Source organism: Antedon mediterranea, chromosome 9 (assembly GCF_964355755.1).
Source record: "Antedon mediterranea chromosome 9, ecAntMedi1.1, whole genome shotgun sequence".
Classification (NCBI taxonomy): domain Eukaryota; kingdom Metazoa; phylum Echinodermata; class Crinoidea; order Comatulida; family Antedonidae; genus Antedon; species Antedon mediterranea.
Genome location: NC_092678.1, coordinates 3,021,106 through 3,038,517, shown reverse-complemented (window position 1 = coordinate 3,038,517; position 17,412 = coordinate 3,021,106). Strand labels below are relative to the sequence as shown.

Below are 17,412 nucleotides of genomic sequence, written 5' to 3'. Positions count from 1 at the left end.
TCAGAACATCGAAAGTCACATACTTGTCCAGGTTTTTTCAAACGATTGTTGCAGTCCCTCTCGACATTGTCTGATGTTTTTTAATGGCGGACACGGAATTTCTAAATGAATATGAAAAAGTTAAATAAGAAATATTTAGGACTACATCAACGAGAAAGAAGAATTACGAACCAGAATGATTTACATTTTTAGTTTATACATACTTATTCTTCTTACTTGCAATAATCATGTTATAATTTGCATTATAAAATACACAACTAACCTTCTTCTATCAATAAGTTATTAATCCAATCGAAAAATGCTGGAATTCTGGTGTAAAATCCATATTTCCCCGGTCGTCCGCAACCTTCACCCCAACTAACGATACCGAACAAAAACCAACGGCCATCGTGCAAAATGGAAAAAGGTCCACCACTGTCTCCCTGGCAGGCATCTTTGAGTTTCTGTTTATACCCAGCACAAAACATGTTGTCTGTCACAGTATCCGTTGTTGAAGAAATGCAATTTCTCTGGCCTACGATAGGTATATAGACCTCATTCATAAACCGTGGTCTTGGGACATTTTCCCTGAGGTCTCCCCATCCACTTACCCGGCCATGTTTTCTTGGTTTCATAATTCTTTCAGTCAGATTGTTTTTTGGTAAGCATATAGGTCTGACGTAATGAGTAAAATTAGAAATCGATGTGTCAAGTTTGATCATTGCAATATCGGCGTCGTAAGTGGCATCATTAAAATCTGCGTGTGTTACAATCTTCTCAATGTTATAAAACCTTTCTTCGGATTCTTTCAATTCAGAGTCATAATCAGCCACATAAATACGAGTGTTGTGCTTAGTAGCCCTGAATACAGTAATACAGTGTGCTGCTGTGATTATCCATTTAGAGTTTACAATAGACCCACCGCAGAAATAACGTCCCAGAGGAATATGGTAAAGGCGTACCATCCATGGAGCGGAACCTCTAGCAGCTACCACTCCGGCCACCACCCGTGAATTGTCTTCTTGCTCCAGTAGGCCTATTGCTTCTGGAGATCTGACAATTCCACATTCTGATAAAAAAAAGATAATAATCTAATGTAGGGCTAGTAGTACAGTGCAGGACACAAAACTGAATCATAACAATGTTTTAGTTTAAAATCTTTAATTTTGTTTACATGTAATAATTACCTGTGTCCACTCCTAATGTCTATAGCAGATCTTGTGTTGATGAACTTGTCACCGTCAATGATAGGAAACTTGATTGATATATGAATAAAAGAAGGAAAATTAATAATAACAATGTTAAAAATGTGTCATTGATTTAGGATAGGTAATCTGTAGTTGAAATTCCACTAAAGAACTGCTCGCGGGACCAAGTTATATGGCTTCCTGAAGGGTGCGCCGATCGAATGTATCTAGCAATTTGCCTTACACACATTTCAGACTTATTAACTACATTAATTATGTTTTCATTGGGTGTTATAAACATGGTATAAATTATTCTATCATGGCAGGAAATAATACAGGCCGGGCCTATAGGCAATATACGGATATTGTCCGGATATTGGCGTTCAATCTTTTACAACTGGTGCGATCTCACTTTCAATAATTGTTAAATGAATTTCAGACACGGAACAGAACATTAACATTTTGTAGACTAAAGTAAAACCAAGAATCGGTAGGCCTTTAACATATAAATATAGGCCTATAATACACATCCTAATTATTGCTTATTATCTCCAAATTAAACACTCAAACGACGATTTTTCTGTCATGCATGTGGATTGAATTTCTTTTATTAAAAAAAAAGAACTACCGCTAAACTGCTAAAAACTGGGATTTCACAATCTGAAATAATATGTATTCAGTATTATTCTTGTTATTTTACACCATCAGCGCCTCATGCTTACCCACGCCCTCTATCTTACAATAACAAAAACACGTGTTTAGTCTCCCGGCGGCCCGACAGTCGTCAAAATCAAACCACTAGTGAAGCGGCTGAGAGCGCATCAGCGGCAAGAAAATAGGCTTAGGCCTAGCTCAAGTACTTTGATTATTTATGTTATTTTAAATGTAATAATGTTGTTGAATGTACCTATTATATCCATCGGCTAAATTAACAGGCTGACTAGCTTGGATTCTCGCCTAGCTAGGCTAGTAGTAGGTTAAGGATAGCAAGTTACATGGTACTAGTAGTAGTAGTAGTTTAGTACGGATTAGGCCTAGAGTAGGCAGTTAAGCAGTAGTAGTGTAGTAGGCCTAGGCTAGTAAGTAGCCTCTTCTACTCTCTAGCTAGGTGCCCCAGTCATCCATGGCCGAATAGGCATTTTTAATGCCTTTCTAGCGCCGGCCACCCTCCTAGTTAGCTAGGCCAAGCTAGTGAAGTCTGATTAAGTTAGACTAGCTAAAACCGTGGACACATATAGGCTAGGCTGGTGTAGCAGCAGGACATCTACTACTAGCTAGGTATACTTATTATTAATTAATATATATTATTAATAATATTATGTAAACTATAGGCTAGTAGTATATATACAGTCTAGGGTGAAGACCGTCTAGGCTAGGCCTACTAGTAGATACAAATTGTATTATGTGCAGGGCTGGGAATCTGGTTTAGTGTTTATATATTTCTCAATGTATGAACTTTAAGAACGTTTGAAAAACGACTCATTACTGTTCTTGCACACTGTGTGTTTTAATTACCTTTTTTAATTTATGAATTTCTAATATTATTACCAGTTTGTTTGCCATCTTCTATTGACTGTATGCGGCTTGTATTGTAGTATATCAGTTATGGATAATCTTATGATCCAGCTGTTACCGGTTTCTAAAGACAGTGGAGATTTATCGCAACCTCCGACAAGTGCTGAAGAATATCTACGAAGAGTAAGGTACTATTTAATTATCAGGTTTTTTCACCAGGAATTTGGTTAAGATTTGTGGTAATTGAAAAAAGGATAGTAATCTCAATAAGAAATCATTTTAAGAGTGGTGGTAGGTCCTTTAAAACACTGTACCTCCCTTTTTTTATATTGGAAACATTGTCTTTTCTCTTTTTATCTACAGACTGGAGGCTCAAGCTTGTCCGGACATTGCTGTTGCCAACTTAGAACCTGGGTTATTAACAAATAAACAAACAAATGTTGTTTCTAATGTAAGTAAAGGTTTGTCTACATTATCAAACTAGTTTGGCAAAAAAGTTTGATATGCCCAAATATGGTAGTGATATGACGTCATTGTATCCATATTTAGGCACATCACATTTATTTGTCACATAAAGTTTGATAGTGTACCTATAGTGTACCCTTTGAATCCAATATTTTAGAGAATCGAAAATCTGTCAAGCATTTAAGGGGCAGAGACTGATCGTTTTGAAACTAGAGGTAAACCCTTTAATCTGGCCGAGCTCAGTGTCCTGTAGTTTGATTGTCTTGATATAATGTACCTTAAAGCCCCATTCCCTACGTTTTTTAGATCTAATTTAAGATCACAAACTATATTTAATGTAAAAATAATACTATAATGGTCCTATTGCGATAACTTTTTTCGTCTTTAAACGGTTAAAAATGTGAAAAATAAATCGATTCTAATAATTATAGCGGCCCGCTATAAATCCCAAAATGCATTGCGCGCGGATTGATATTTTTGTTTTTCACCTGTAATTCGCCCACTTTTCGATCGATCGTGAAGCCAAAACAAATGGAAGACTCCTAACTTTTCAGCGAAAATACCGGGTTTTCCCCAATTTGTATCACCGGAGTCTGGCAAAAATAGAAAGACAATTAATGCAGCAACTATACAACGTCAGGCTAGGTATATAGCTAGCGTACGATGTTCGTACGTTACCGATGTTTACCAGCTAGGCCTACAAAACTAAGCCTAGCTAGGCTAGGCCTGAGACCGTCCACGAGAGTTCGATCGCCGCGAGCTACTTAGGTAGTGCATTGTTTCTCACTTTTTATCATAATTTACCATAAAACGTACATTTAAGACAAGGAATGACATGGTTTAATGTTTTTAAAGTGATATATATGTATTATTTTCCAAAAAACGTCCAAAATTGCAGGGAAGGGGTCTTTAAATATAAACAATGAATGTATTTAAATCAAACGTTTTCTTTATGCAAAGGCCTGATCAATCCGTCTATGCATACTCACTAATAAAACCATAAGAATGTATGTATTATTATTACTATAAGAAAAGAAGATACATATTAAATTATTATCTATTAATTTCATAATTGCAGTTATCTGGTTTTATTCCTGCACCTAGAGGATTTTCTCCAAGTGTCCAGTGGCAACTAAAGGAAGCATCCAATTTTGCTGTCCTCCGTCAAAAAATAAATCAAGAGCGAGAGAAATTATTAAACACAACAGAGAATCAACCAGCACTCGTTAGTAATATTACCATTGTTATATGTAGCATACATTGTTTTAGTTGGGAGGTAATGTGTTGACTTAACACCAGGCATAGGGTTTGGCCAAAATAGGACTTAAAACCAGCTGTATATAATGCGTATAGTAGAGCCCCTCCTTTGGGACACACCTATTAAGGGGACACTTTTCCATCACAGCCAACACCTATTAAGGGGACACTTTTCCATCACAGCCAACACCTATTAAGGGGACACTTTTCCATCACAGCCAACACCTATTAAGGGGACACTTTTCCATCACAGCCAACACCTATTAAGGGGACACTTTTCCATCACAGCCAACACCTATTAAGGGAACACTTTTCCATCACAGCCAACACCTATTAAGGGGACACTTTTCCATCACAGCCAACACCTATTAAGGGGACACTTTTCCATCACAGCCAACACCTATTAAGGGAACACTTTTCCATCACAGCCAACACCTATTAAGGGGACACTTTTCCATCACAGCCAACACCTATTAAGGGGACACTTTTCCATCACAGCCAACAGCTATTAAGGGGACACTTTTCCATCACAGCCAACAGCTATTAAGGGGACACTTTTCCATCACAGCCAACAGCTATTAAGGGAACACTTTTCCATCACAGCCAACACCTATTAAGGGAACACTTTTCCATCACAGCCAACAACTATTAAGGGAACACTTTTCCATCACAGCCAACACCTATTAAGGGAACACTTTTCCATCACAGCCAACAGCTATTAAGGGAACACTTTTCCATCACAGCCAACACCTATTAAGGGAACACTTTTCCATCACAGCCAACACCTATTAAGGGAACACTTTTCCATCACAGCCAACACCTATTAAGGGAACACTTTTCCATCACAGCCAACAGCTATTAAGGGAACACTTTTCCATCACAGCCAACACCTATTAAGGGAACACTTTTCCATCACAGCCAACACCTATTAAGGGAACACTTTTCCATCACAGCCAACACCTATTAAGGGAACACTTTTCCATCACAGCCAACAGCTATTAAGGGAACACTTTTCCATCACAGCCAACACCTATTAAGGGGACACTTTTCCATCACAGCCAACACCTATTAAGGGGACACTTTTCCATCACAGCCAACACCTATTAAGGGGACACTTTTCCATCACAGCCAACACCTATTAAGGGGACACTTTTCCATCACAGCCAACACCTATTAAGGGGACACTTTTCCATCACAGCTAACACCTATTAAGGGGACACTTTTCCATCACAGCCGACACCTATTAAGGGGACACTTTTCCATCACAGCCGACACCTATTAAGGGGACACTTTTCCATCACAGCCAACACCTATTAAGGGGACACTTTTCCATCACAGCCAACACCTATTAAGGGGACACTTTTCCATCACAGCCAACACCTATTAAGGGGACACTTCTATTAAGGGGGAATTTTATTAAGTCCTGAAGGTGTCCCCTTAATAGGGGTTGTACTGTATACATTTTTGTTAGAGGATTAACATTTTATAGCATTTTAGTTTAACCTAAAAAAGTAAATGAGTATATTATTTTGTTGATTATTCACTATAATATGTTTACAGCCACAACCAAATGATGAATCTGGATGGTGCAAACTGTGTCTGGGAAACAAAGCAGAACAACTTCTGAAGGCCAAGCGTGGTGTGTCCAGTACAACAACAGACACTGACATGCAAGGTGTCCTACCCCTTTTTAGCATAGTAGCAGCTATGAAACAGGTGAAGGTTTAATCAGAGATTTACCTGATGGTTATTTGTGATTCGCACTAGAGGAATCACCTATTGTGATTGCCATCAACCCTCTAGTGGTCACGTAATGTCACCTATGCTATACTACTATATATGAGAGTATGTGACATTCTAATACCACACTAATATACCAAATAGTGGAGCTGTAGCTTGGTGGTTAACATGCTTGCCTTCCAATCCCATGGTCTGGGGTTCAATTCTGACCTAGTTCCAAGGTTGTAACTCACGACTTTTTTTAAACTCCACTCCCTAAGCCTCAAATGAGATTATAATAAGCATGATAAATTATAAAATAGTTTATCCATCCTGGAGTTACTAGCTTTTTTATGCGTATAAAATAAAACAAACGAAAATTCAACAACACAATACATATAAACTTCAGGAAGCATACGCCCAATTTCCGTGCACATATTTTAAAATACGTTGTGTTTTCTTTTTAGAGTACTGTCATTAAAATACTTGAGTTTCACATTGGGTGGCTTCAGACTCTAGGCTTAGGCCCTAAACAAGGCCAGTGGTTATATGCACTACTAGCCTGCCTACAGAAGCCCCTGGACCCAGACGCTCATTCAATGCTACGGACGCTAGCAAGACAGTGTGCTGCCCTCAGGGCCTCATTGGTGAGTATTATGTCATTGTATCTTTTGGTTTGTGCCATTTTGCAACAAGCTGCTGGTCTATTAATAAATTTGTTTAACGAAAAACAGTTTGAATTTAACAGAAGAATCATTTTGGCGTTTTGCAGGAAACTATAGATGATGACCGACTTCCCGCATTAAATCTTCTGATTACGCTAGTTGCTAGGTATTTTGACCAAACAGATCTAGCGGATGACAGATGATGATGGCTATTAAACTTCAGGATAAGTAATAAAGCAGCGTGATTTATTGTTATTTGACGAACAGATTATAACCGCAACATCAATTTAAGTTATGTTTGCTGCTGGGTTTGGCATTTAGAGAACATAACTCTGCACTGAAAGCCGATGGCTTGCAAGATTAGAAAGATCTATCTAAAGTGCATATATTTGCTTAAATATACAGTGAAGAAAAGACTCCGATTCTATTGGATAGAATGCATTTTTAAGGAGGAAGTAGTAATTGAATAATGTATTGATATATTCATCTATATATTTATTGACAGATAAACTGATATATTGACATATCGATAGTCTGAATTGTCTTTTTTTCTGTGTAGCCTTTATCGGCCGGACCTCTCGTAAGCGGCCACCTCCCACGACCCTATGGTGTCCAATTGCAGGAGGTTACATGGTGATTACCATCTTGTCTCTTCAGATACAGTTGCCAAATATTGTAGACACCAAAAGTATCTTCTAACACTTTGGAAGTAAGATGACATTGGTTTATATTGATAGTCTGAATTGTCTTCAGTGTAGTCTTTACAACTTCCGAAGCAAGAAGAATATCTCATCTCTTCAGCTACAATTAGCAAAACTGAAGAAATTTAAACTTCATGTTGGCATCTTTAAACCAAGTAGCTGCAAACTTCTTTGGAAATAACGAGGCAGTGGAACAGTGATATGAAGATCTCCAGCAGGTCGTTTAATGAACAGTTGATGGAAGTGTAGATGAAGAGGCATATTGGCTGTTTTACTGGCTGTTAAATTCATTGCTTCTCTCAACATTTTTGGCAACTTCTGCAAGACAATGGCATTTTAAAAAGTCATCGTGAAGTGTGAATAACACATTATTATAACGCTTTCTGTTTTCACAGTTAATGAATCGATACTGTACCTGAGGTCCTGGTTTGGCTTGTAGTGGATCAATGAGAACAGGTACACCAAGAACAGACTGCACACGATTGGAGTACAAATGGTCACCTAGTATACAACACAGCATCGATGTGCTATGTACCTGTAGCTGATGCTTGTATGCTGCAGAAAAATTGACAAATTAAAAATTATCTCTTAATTTTCTTCTCCATATTTCAACGTCATAAAGTTTGTCATTAAAAACCTTCTTACCTTTTTGCGGCCACATTTCTATGAGGGCACAATTTAGTTGTCGGTTGTGTTCTAGTACCTTGTACTCCATTTTCGTTTTTTTGGTGTCCTGTCGCGTTAAACTTGCCTTGCTGAAATCAGATTTAATGACTGTCTGCGAAATATTCAAGATATGAGGAAAATATTTAATTAAATTAGAACCAACAAATAATAAAAACAGATAAGAAGATTTCTATAGGTATATAATATGATTACAATTAATTAATATTACCATTAATTCTTCATCGATGTCCTCTTGTCCTACATGCAGTAATTGCGAACCTGAACAAAAAAAAGACAAATAATTAGACCGTATTAAATATATACTTATTTTCATCATTATAGTGGACGGTGATTGTAATTTCTTTTAATTTGCAAGAAACCGTGTTTACCTTGATTATGTTCTGGTATTCCAACTGTTAGACCACTAAGACAAATGAACAATACAAATGTATTATTTTAAATAATTCAATCATTTTAAGACTACCGTAATTGAGTTAAAAAAACTCTACATAATTCATTTGCTTAAAAAAACTTACATGTATTGCCGTTTAACCCCAGACCTTTTTGATGCATCAACTATGTCTCTGTTTAGTTTGTTTGCTGTCATTTTGTCCTCAGCTAAGAGAATAATGCCTGAAGTTTCTCTAAATAATAAAAATATAAGCTCTGTCTACACTATCAAACTAGTTTGACAAAAAAAGTGTGATGTACCCAAATATGATAGTGATAACCTTAAATATCGTAGTATGATGTCATTGTGTCCATATATGGGCATAAATACTGTATATCATGTCAATGCTACATTGTGGCGGGCTGTCCTTACTTTTCAGGTGCACTTATTAGACAAGCATTAGGACTGTTTATACCATCAGCTACATCGTGCATGACATCCATCAGTGAGAACTGCCCATCTTTTGTTTTACCTGATACGGACAAGCCAGCCGGTTTACTTAACACCAATAATCCATCTATTGGGGAAAAAAAAAGATTACATTTTTTTTTTTGAGAGAGAGATACAACCGTGCACTAGGTCAGGTCAGGATTGAACCCTGGACTTTGGGATTTAAAGGCAAGCATGTTAACCACCAAGCTATATCTCTACGAATTATAATTTATATTTACAACATGTACAGGATTCTGAAACTGCTAACAAATTCTCTATCTCAGTTGAAAATTCAGACAATCAAATACACCCTCACTCACTTTAAGTGTCTTTTAATTAAACTACAGTATTCACAAAATGTACCTCCTTTGAACAACAAACTGGCCACCAAAACTTTTATCAGTGAATCTCGGCTAATGTTACTGACATCTAAGACACCAGACTTTGAGAAGATGTTCTTCTTGGGTTTGGGGGTTAGTACTGCTGTGCCTTCCTGTTGATCAGTCACCAAACTTGGAGAGGAAGTAAGCCGTCGAAAGTGGAAAAATCTGCCATGAACTTTTACAGATTTAAGTAAATGCGTGAAAGACATCTGAAATTGATTTTTTTGTTGTAAAAAAGATAGTTACTATTTAAAAAAACGGTTTCTTTATTATTTTATAAATAAATAGAATTGTAATTGTAACGCTTAATTATATCTATCCATTTAAGAATCTAGGCCCTGCCTTACCCTTTCTTCTGGGCTTGTAAAGCCTTCTTATCGACGTTCCGACTAAGCTAGCTAGCTAGGCCTAAACTAAGTTAGTAGGGCCTAGGAAATTGAGCTTCCTTTCTGTGCTATATAGTAACTAATTCAGAATAATATACTAGCACAAAATAGCATCACTCTCGGTATTATTAATATCTGATTAAAAAACAAATGATACAAATAAGTTAAACTTGTTTACTTTAATTACCTTTAAATTTATCAACACACGTTGTTTTCCAAGTTATGCTTGAATAAGCACGCTAGGTATGAACCGTAATAGAGCAATAATTGAAACTGTCCGATCCTTAAAAAAATGTGTTTGTCGCCCTCTATATTACTTAATTTTTTTATTTATTTTATTTTAAACATTTATTTAGTATTGTTTTCTTATGTTCTTTCTATCATGACGTAATCAGAAATGAAAGTATCCTACCAATCAACAACAATTTCTTTTTTTTTGTAAAACAGTGTGCACATATTGGTGGTATAGTATTAACAATTTGAATTGTTACATTAAATCTCACCATACTGTACATTGCTCTGTTTTGGAAGAAAGAGGATAACAATTCATCGTGTAACTTGCAGCAGGTAAGCATGTTCTTTATATTGGGATACCATTAGCGGGTCTTGGTTGAGTTAAATTAGCCAAGATTTATATTAGGTTCTTGAGGCCAACTTAATATCATTTAACCGTCTCTGCTTTTATATTACATTTTTAAATTATTTTATTTTAAAACTAATAATATAGGTCTACAAAAGAAAACTTGCGGTGGGGTAGTTCTCGCCGTGAATAAAACGTCTGAATCAGCCAAATAGTTCTAGTTTTCATTGAAGTTAAAAACTTATTTTATTCTATAAAAGTATACAGTGATTCCATTGAAATTGTTTTCGTACTACTCAGAGATGACTGAGTAATGTAGGTTGTTTTCGATGTATGTTCTCTCAATAAAGTCACGGTCGTGTTTTATCAATTTTAAAGATTAAATTATGTTTGTCTGCTGCTTAGACCGATCGTACAAAAAAGTAATTACATATTGGTTTACAAAACACAACTTTATGTACAAAAACCGTTTCGCGACACAGTTGTAAAACAGATCATTATTTTATGAAGATCTTGGGACTCGTCTTGGTGAAGATTGCAAATGCACAGGGGATGATGTTTACTTTTATCCGATGTAGATGTGTATTATGGTCTTGTGCAGTTCACATAAAACATTTGCACATAAAGTGTGACGCGTCCTAGTATGAGATGTTGAATGTTCAAGCCTAACTTTGGCACTTATCTAACCGAAGAATTTAAAAGGCTCACTCTCACTTTTAATTAGTTACGGTATACAGTAATTAATTACAATAAAATTCTATTATTTGATTTCAAATTTCTTGCAACAAAGTAAACATTGTTGAATTTACAATTTATAAAAATAACAATAATATATTTAGAATACAAGTTCACATTATACAATATATAAACATTACATTAAACAAGGCCAACAGCCATAAGTCGCGTGCTAAAACGCATAGTGATACCGGACCGACAGACAGACCGACAGACCGACATAGTGAACTAAAATAAACCAATAAAGTATATGATTGTGTCGTGTACACATGTTTCGTTATTGACACCAATACAGAACACAAAATGCATCTATTACTAATATTGATGCATTTTGTGCTTCGTATTTAACAGGGTCACTATTGTCTATGAATGTTAACGGGGTTAGATAAAACACTGCGCCTTTTGAGAAGTGTAATGGATATATGTCCCATTGAATGACCATCACTACAATGTTCTTGCTGACCAATGACCACTCAATCAAGTGACTTATTAGAAAAACGAGATTTTCATACAGTCCAATTAGTTTAATGGAAGTTTATTCTTTTCAATATTTATCGACTGTCCAGATTAATTTCCTTGAAAGCCAACTGTCCAATCCAATTGACCATCTCGTCACGGTTCATTAATGTGAAATGTCCAGAGAATGGTCATTATTTTGTTTTGATTACATGAATTCTGACAATACAATTGATAATTCTTCTTTCTTTCATTAAACTAAAACCTTTCCATGTCATTTTGGATCTGTCTCACTAAGGCTCTGTCTACGCTATCAAACTTTGAATATTATGTGCCCATATGGACATAATAATGTCATATCAATACCATATTTGGGTACGTTATATCACCACCATATTTGGACACATCACACTAGTTTGATAGTATAGACAGAGCTTTAAAGGAAAGAGACTATAGCTTAGCTTTAATAATTAAATAATTTGATGAAAGTGCTTAAAACGAATTAGTTTGATCACGGGGCGTCGTCTTTATTTTAAATGGTCCAAAAGGGTGTCATTTGTTTCGCTAAAGTTTGGAACAGTTTTAGAGATAAGTTGAAACACGTTTTTCGACAAAATTATGAAAGATGACAGTTATTTATTTTGTATTCATTTTTCTTCAACAACTTATTAACAAAACATTAGTGAACATATATGCAATTGGATCAGTGACACGCCTTCAACAATCGCAAGGAATTAATTAAGACAACGTAAAAAAGGTTAAAAACGAATCGTAAAAAAGATATTACAATATAACATGGGAGCACTTCAGTAATACACTCTCACTAGTAAAACGAAATAAGTGATCGCATAAAGAAACCGGTACTTAGCAAATATGTTTTCACTATGTGTCCTCGGTCGAAATAGACTAGCTTTTGTTGTCTAAATTCATCTATGTGACAACTTCATTTGCACCAACATGAGCATTCTTCATTGGATCGGTAAAATGAAAGAATTCTTTAGGTGAGTAAATGTTTACCTTTCGGTTCAGTCAGAGTGGCGAACACGACTATGAAGCGCTAACAAGTAACCATGCCAATTATTGTATTGATCTTAACACGTCTGTGTTTTAGCGAGTAATCGGTGCGCTTTTGTTAGGCAAACGAGAGAAATTTAAAGCGACAATAACACGTAATATTGACTGGTGCAAAATCGAATTTACCGACTCAACCTTTCATAGTATCACTTTCAATGTTTCCATTCACACTTTGCTGCCTGAAATTTATTGAGGCTACGAGTTTTCGTATCATGATCTCATTTTAGAACAGTTTTTTAGAGTAGGCCTGGACCTAGCCTAATATTATAGGTCAATGTAATAAAGCGCAAGACTTTGACTGAAACTTTATTTTTGGCCATAAAAAACTATCTAGCTTTAAAAAAATCCCATATTGTGTCGTCCAAATAAATTTTCATTGACCCGGGTTACACATTTCTCCGGATACTCTGCATTTTGGCAAGGGGTCTAATTTTAAAGATAACTAACTCTCCTTCATTAAGGCTTGTTAATTTAGAAACTTTCAAAACAACCCTTTCTTGTTGAACTGACACATTTCTCGAAATCTTGTCATTGGTAAGAAGAGATGATCAAAGCATAATCACCCCTACGGGTACCATCGTAATTATCTAGTACCCAGGTCAAATCTTAACTTTGACAATACATTTTAAATCTTGAATTACTCAATCTCAAGTTTGCCTGCTTTAATGTCTTACAACATTATAGTATCATATGTCATATTCCATGTAGCAAGACAATTAAACTTTGGTTTTAAGAATACACGAGGGAAATATTGGAAACATGACACGAAGATTGGCAAGGGAATATTAAGACAGTAACTGACTCATCCTGCTGATGCACTACATTTGTTCTTCATCTGCGCACAACCACATATCTCTAATTGTCCGCATATTGAACATTGAAACGAAGCCATCTGAGAAATTGGTTATAGACAGCTATCGATGTTACCCTCTCTTTTTGATAACATTGGAGATACTACTACAAGAAGCAAACGATCGCAAGAATTTGGGCGCGCAAACTTCCATTGGATCATGATAATCTTGTCTTTTTGTTACTGTTTACTAGGCCTAAACCTGTTCACAATTTGGTTAAGATCAACATCGCAACACAATAACCTCACACCTGCATCTCTTTGAAACGTTTTAGTTAGATTGTTTCTATCTACCTATTTTGTGGTCTTTTGTTAATATATAAATAGCCTATTTATATATTAACAAAAGACCACAAAAACTTGCTCTCTCAAGCATTCTTCTAAGGCGATACACTTACTACAAACTAGATTAAATCTCGATTAAGGATGAAAAGGTTGTTACGTAATAGTACAATAGAAAACAAAAATGTGAGATTATTCTCTTCCTTTTTTTAAAATTGTACAACCGATGTACACCCAACTAAGAGTTTATTCATGGCCTCTCAGTACAGACTGTTTTCCCATAAAAGAACCCAATTAACAAGGCTACAAAAGATGTGACGCACCAATAACACATAACGTTTATGATTTATTACTACAATATTATTGTGTATATTTTTCGAAAAGGGTTCATTGGAATTATGCCTAATGATTGAGAACTGGATGTAAATATTATATCAATATCACAACACATTATTGCACTGATTGATCTTGGCATATCTGTCAATCAACTTAAACAGCCACTCAGCATCGAATACATTGTATGGGCTACGTCACATCTAATTTGCATACGTACGTCGTCCAATAAGTTTATTTCATAATAATTGTCACTGGTTTAACATTAGTAGTGAGGTATATACAGGTGTACACAGATAGCATGTGCAACGGCTATAATACTAATACACGTTTCTTGACATTTTATTATGGAACATTTATAAGGTAGTTGCCGTATCGGAGTTATGAGAAATTAATATTTTTTCTTCATAACTATTTGAAAGGTAAAAGTTAAAAGAACTAGAATTAGATTACGAATCGTTGATAATAATTATAATTTTAATTACCGACGTATTATGAGTTGTAAAAAATAATCTTTTAAAATTTTATCTCGTGTCTGATTAATATTACAGAATTAAGGTAACTGTTAGGTATATAAATTTATTCTCGAACATTGCAATTGCGCATTTGAAATTCGTTATAAATTTGAACTTGAATTCAGAATTAATAAAATATTGGGAGGAGTCGGTCATACCATATAAGGCAAGTTCAGTTTATTATGAGTTTTCATTGAATTAATGAAGTGTGAAATCTGTACACGCCCTCTATCGGATTGTACAAAAATTGTGTGTTGTGTTTTATTCGCTAGTTGTGTACTCTACAGGAATTTTGTGTTTTATTTTACTGTAAAAAAAGGCATTTAATTCGTTGTCATTATGGAAGAGTTATATCACACAATGGTGTATTGCAAAAGTTAATGTATATTGTGTTTACTGTAGTTTTACTAATGTGTACTTCTTTGGATATTTCAGCAAAAAGGAAAATTTCTGAAGCCTGTTTTGGGACAGCTTACCATATCGACGCTCACAAACTACAGCTCGAGAGAGCTTAGCCCGCGACACAGCACTGTGGCCTACGAAAATGGCGGCCGCATTGTTGGTGATAGTGATGTTTGTTTTGGAAATTCTCTCAGTTACTCGAACAAATGCCGGTGGTTTAGACTGCCCAACTGTCTGTTCATGTCTTGGATCTTATATAGATTGCAGTAAAAGAACTCTAACGCAAATTCCAAGTGATATTCCGCAATGGGTAACAATATTGTAAGTATAAAGTTTGGACTATTTTAACAAAAATCACACACAGAGCAGTGGCTAGGCTAAGCCTTGCCTAGAGGCTAGGTTGAATTAAAGATAAATTACTCTTATTTTATGTGTATTCTGCAACATACATATTATTATTAATGTATGTTAAGTTAATATCTAGAGACTAGGCTACATCATTTGACCTAGATTTGTATTGTAAAGGAAGCACCATTTTTACATTAATTTTGTATGTCAAATATTTGTAATAGTAAATTATACAGTAGTAGTACAAACAATGAATTGGGCCAAGTTGAGCTGCCGACAAGTTGAGCCGCCGCAAGAAAAGAGTTATTTTCTATGAAACGGCAAATGCTAATTTTCGCCGGTGCTTGTTTCTATTTAATAGAATTTATATTTTTATTTTATATTAGGGATATCGATGTATATTCAAAAGTTTATATATATCACGGTTTTTAGTATATATTATTAGATATTACAATTAAAGAAATAATTATAAAAATCTGACTTGTATGTAGATTCTAAAATATAAGGCCTAAAACATCACCGAAAATGATCTTTTTTAGCCAAAAATGTGATTTTACGTGGTAGGCCTACACGCAAGAAAAATAAAATTATTTAATATTAGGCTTTTTATTACAGATTATTTCTTTTTTATTTGTATCTCAATTGATGGCCTATTGTAAACATGGTCTAGGCCTAGGCCCACAGTAGTCAAAAAGTACAGTAGGTAGGAGTAAACTAAAGTGTTGTACAGTGTACTTCTTTAGTATAAGTTGCTTGTCAGAATTTCATTTTACTAATATTTTATTTTCGGCTAGAATACTTTTATTTTATTTAGTTCACAATCAACAGCAATGAAACCGTGTTGAATATATGATCCGTATATTGTGCAGTAGTTTTAGTTAAAAATAAAAGAAAATTAAATATTATTAAACACATTTTTTTGTGTTCCAGTCTTTCCTTAAAGTCTGGAAAGTTTAATATTTTTGCAAACATGTTCTATAATGCAAGAAAATCTAAGAGAATGTCAATTTTTAAATAGATAATATTATTGCGCTTCTTCCGAAAATAATGCCATCCATATTATTGTAATGCACTCAGCGAGTCTGATAAAATGAAATTAGCAGAATGATATTGGCACGCTATGTTGGTAATGAAATTAATAGTGACATTTAGACTGCATATTAGTTAAAGAAGTGTAGTGAATAAGCTGGGCAGGTGTAAGTCTTAACAGCTCGCCTCACTGTAGGACAGCAACGAGCTACTTTATAAGCACAACAAAACATTGAATTTTAAAAATGTGGTACCCAGCCGTGCGCTGGTTGAGAGGTTATCCATATTCTAATAACTAAAACCCAAAATATAACTTTCTTTTCTCAAAGAATGTATTATTATCAGTTGGGCAATACAGTAATAAGTAATTTCGGGTTTTAAGGGAATCAAGCATTTTACCACTCCCATTAAATATGTGCAACTCCTACAGGAAAAGGCCAAATCCCAGGAAACAAACGAGTGAGGGAGGGATTGGTTAGTCATTCTGGATCTGCCATTCTAAATCCTGCTGTAGTTTGATTCCTTCCCCTAGAATTATGGATAGTTCCACCTGATTAAATGTTGTACAGTAGGTCAAAATATGGCTATCTGACTGGTATACACACACATTAATGCAGTGCAGTATAACTATATATGTACTGTACTATCTGTAATGTACTGTTTCTACTGTATCCATATTGACTGTTCATTTATTCATTCACCTTGAAAGAACACCCTTCTGGTGTTTTGCATGCATAATGTATAGTACTTATCACTTGCTTCTAACCCCTTCACCACCTTCACCAAGGATAGCCTGCCAATTAACGACAGGCTCTTCACTTTTAAGGAGGGTTGCGATCGATGATTAGAAACTCGTTAATTGAAGGGATTTTCAAAACCAACACTTCACTATGTCTAATTACGCAAGGTGATGATCTAAGTGCTCTCGGTCATTACTGCGCGGCACTTATTAATTTATTATTATCTCAATAACCCAAGGACAAGTTTACACTTTGGTTTTGT

General features: G+C 35.3%; 4 protein-coding genes across 7 annotated transcripts in view; 2 read left to right on the top strand and 2 right to left on the bottom strand.

Annotated features, from left to right (window-relative positions):
- Positions 1–225: 225 nt before the first annotated feature.
- Positions 226–1,627, bottom strand: LOC140059356 (coagulation factor X-like). Its single transcript, XM_072105245.1, has 2 exons — positions 1,579–1,627; positions 226–1,048 (listed from the first exon to the last, which is right to left on the bottom strand). Exons 1-2 carry the CDS (start codon positions 1,625–1,627, stop codon positions 258–260), a joined length of 840 nt encoding a protein of 279 aa, XP_071961346.1. The 3' UTR covers positions 226–257.
- A 340-nt stretch (positions 1,628–1,967) lies between these two features.
- On the top strand, positions 1,968–7,396 carry LOC140058555 (gem-associated protein 2-like). Of its 2 annotated transcripts, none has more exons than XM_072104219.1 (7): positions 1,968–2,051; positions 2,718–2,869; positions 3,045–3,132; positions 4,225–4,371; positions 5,964–6,119; positions 6,590–6,769; positions 6,895–7,396. In XM_072104219.1, exons 2-7 carry the CDS (start codon positions 2,772–2,774, stop codon positions 6,988–6,990), a joined length of 765 nt encoding a protein of 254 aa, XP_071960320.1. In that variant the 5' UTR covers positions 1,968–2,051; positions 2,718–2,771; the 3' UTR covers positions 6,991–7,396. The 2 variants fall into 2 exon arrangements, with proteins under 2 accessions (XP_071960320.1, XP_071960321.1); XM_072104220.1 differs by having other exon boundaries at positions 1,988–2,022.
- LOC140058554 (mitochondrial mRNA pseudouridine synthase RPUSD3-like) lies at positions 7,279–10,042 on the bottom strand. Its single transcript, XM_072104217.1, has 9 exons — positions 9,994–10,042; positions 9,401–9,629; positions 8,978–9,122; positions 8,691–8,798; positions 8,544–8,578; positions 8,384–8,433; positions 8,134–8,266; positions 7,904–8,043; positions 7,279–7,806 (listed from the first exon to the last, which is right to left on the bottom strand). The coding sequence occupies exons 2-9, from the start codon at positions 9,627–9,629 to the stop codon at positions 7,621–7,623; spliced, it is 1,026 nt and encodes a 341-aa protein (XP_071960318.1). The 5' UTR covers positions 9,994–10,042; the 3' UTR covers positions 7,279–7,620.
- Positions 10,043–10,325: 283 nt separating this feature from the next.
- LOC140059386 (uncharacterized) overlaps positions 10,326–17,412 on the top strand; it is a 57,582-nt gene continuing 50,495 nt past the window's right edge. Inside the window, exons 1-2 of one of the 3 annotated variants that reach the window (XM_072105271.1) lie at positions 10,326–10,373; positions 15,067–15,354. In XM_072105271.1, the coding sequence (XP_071961372.1) occupies positions 15,176–15,354 (179 nt within the window). In that variant the 5' untranslated portion in view covers positions 10,326–10,373; positions 15,067–15,175. Of the gene's footprint in view, positions 10,374–14,490; positions 14,539–14,913; positions 15,355–17,412 lie in introns of those variants that run through there. The other 2 variants (XM_072105272.1, XM_072105273.1) reach the window with 2 other exon arrangements.

Excerpts from the sequence above, each read along its gene's own strand:
- LOC140058554 (XM_072104217.1), bottom strand. The coding sequence starts at position 9,629 with ATGTCTTTCACGCATTTACTTAAATCTGTAAAAGTTCATGGCAGATTT. Across the intron at positions 8,267-8,383 it reads ACATCGATGAAGAATTAATG|ACAGTCATTAAATCTGATTT; the intron begins GTAATATTAATT and ends AATATTTCGCAG. Across the intron at positions 7,807-7,903 it reads AAGCCAAACCAGGACCTCAG|AAGTTGCCAAAAATGTTGAG; the intron begins GTACAGTATCGA and ends ATTGTCTTGCAG.
- LOC140059356 (XM_072105245.1), bottom strand. The coding sequence starts at position 1,627 with ATGTTAATGTTCTGTTCCGTGTCTGAAATTCATTTAACAATTATTGAA. Across the intron at positions 1,049-1,578 it reads TCATTTAACAATTATTGAAA|AATGTGGAATTGTCAGATCT; the intron begins GTGAGATCGCAC and ends TTTTTTTATCAG.
- LOC140058555 (XM_072104219.1), top strand. The coding sequence starts at position 2,772 with ATGGATAATCTTATGATCCAGCTGTTACCGGTTTCTAAAGACAGTGGA. Across the intron at positions 3,133-4,224 it reads AAACAAATGTTGTTTCTAAT|TTATCTGGTTTTATTCCTGC; the intron begins GTAAGTAAAGGT and ends TCATAATTGCAG. Across the intron at positions 6,770-6,894 it reads CTGCCCTCAGGGCCTCATTG|GAAACTATAGATGATGACCG; the intron begins GTGAGTATTATG and ends GGCGTTTTGCAG.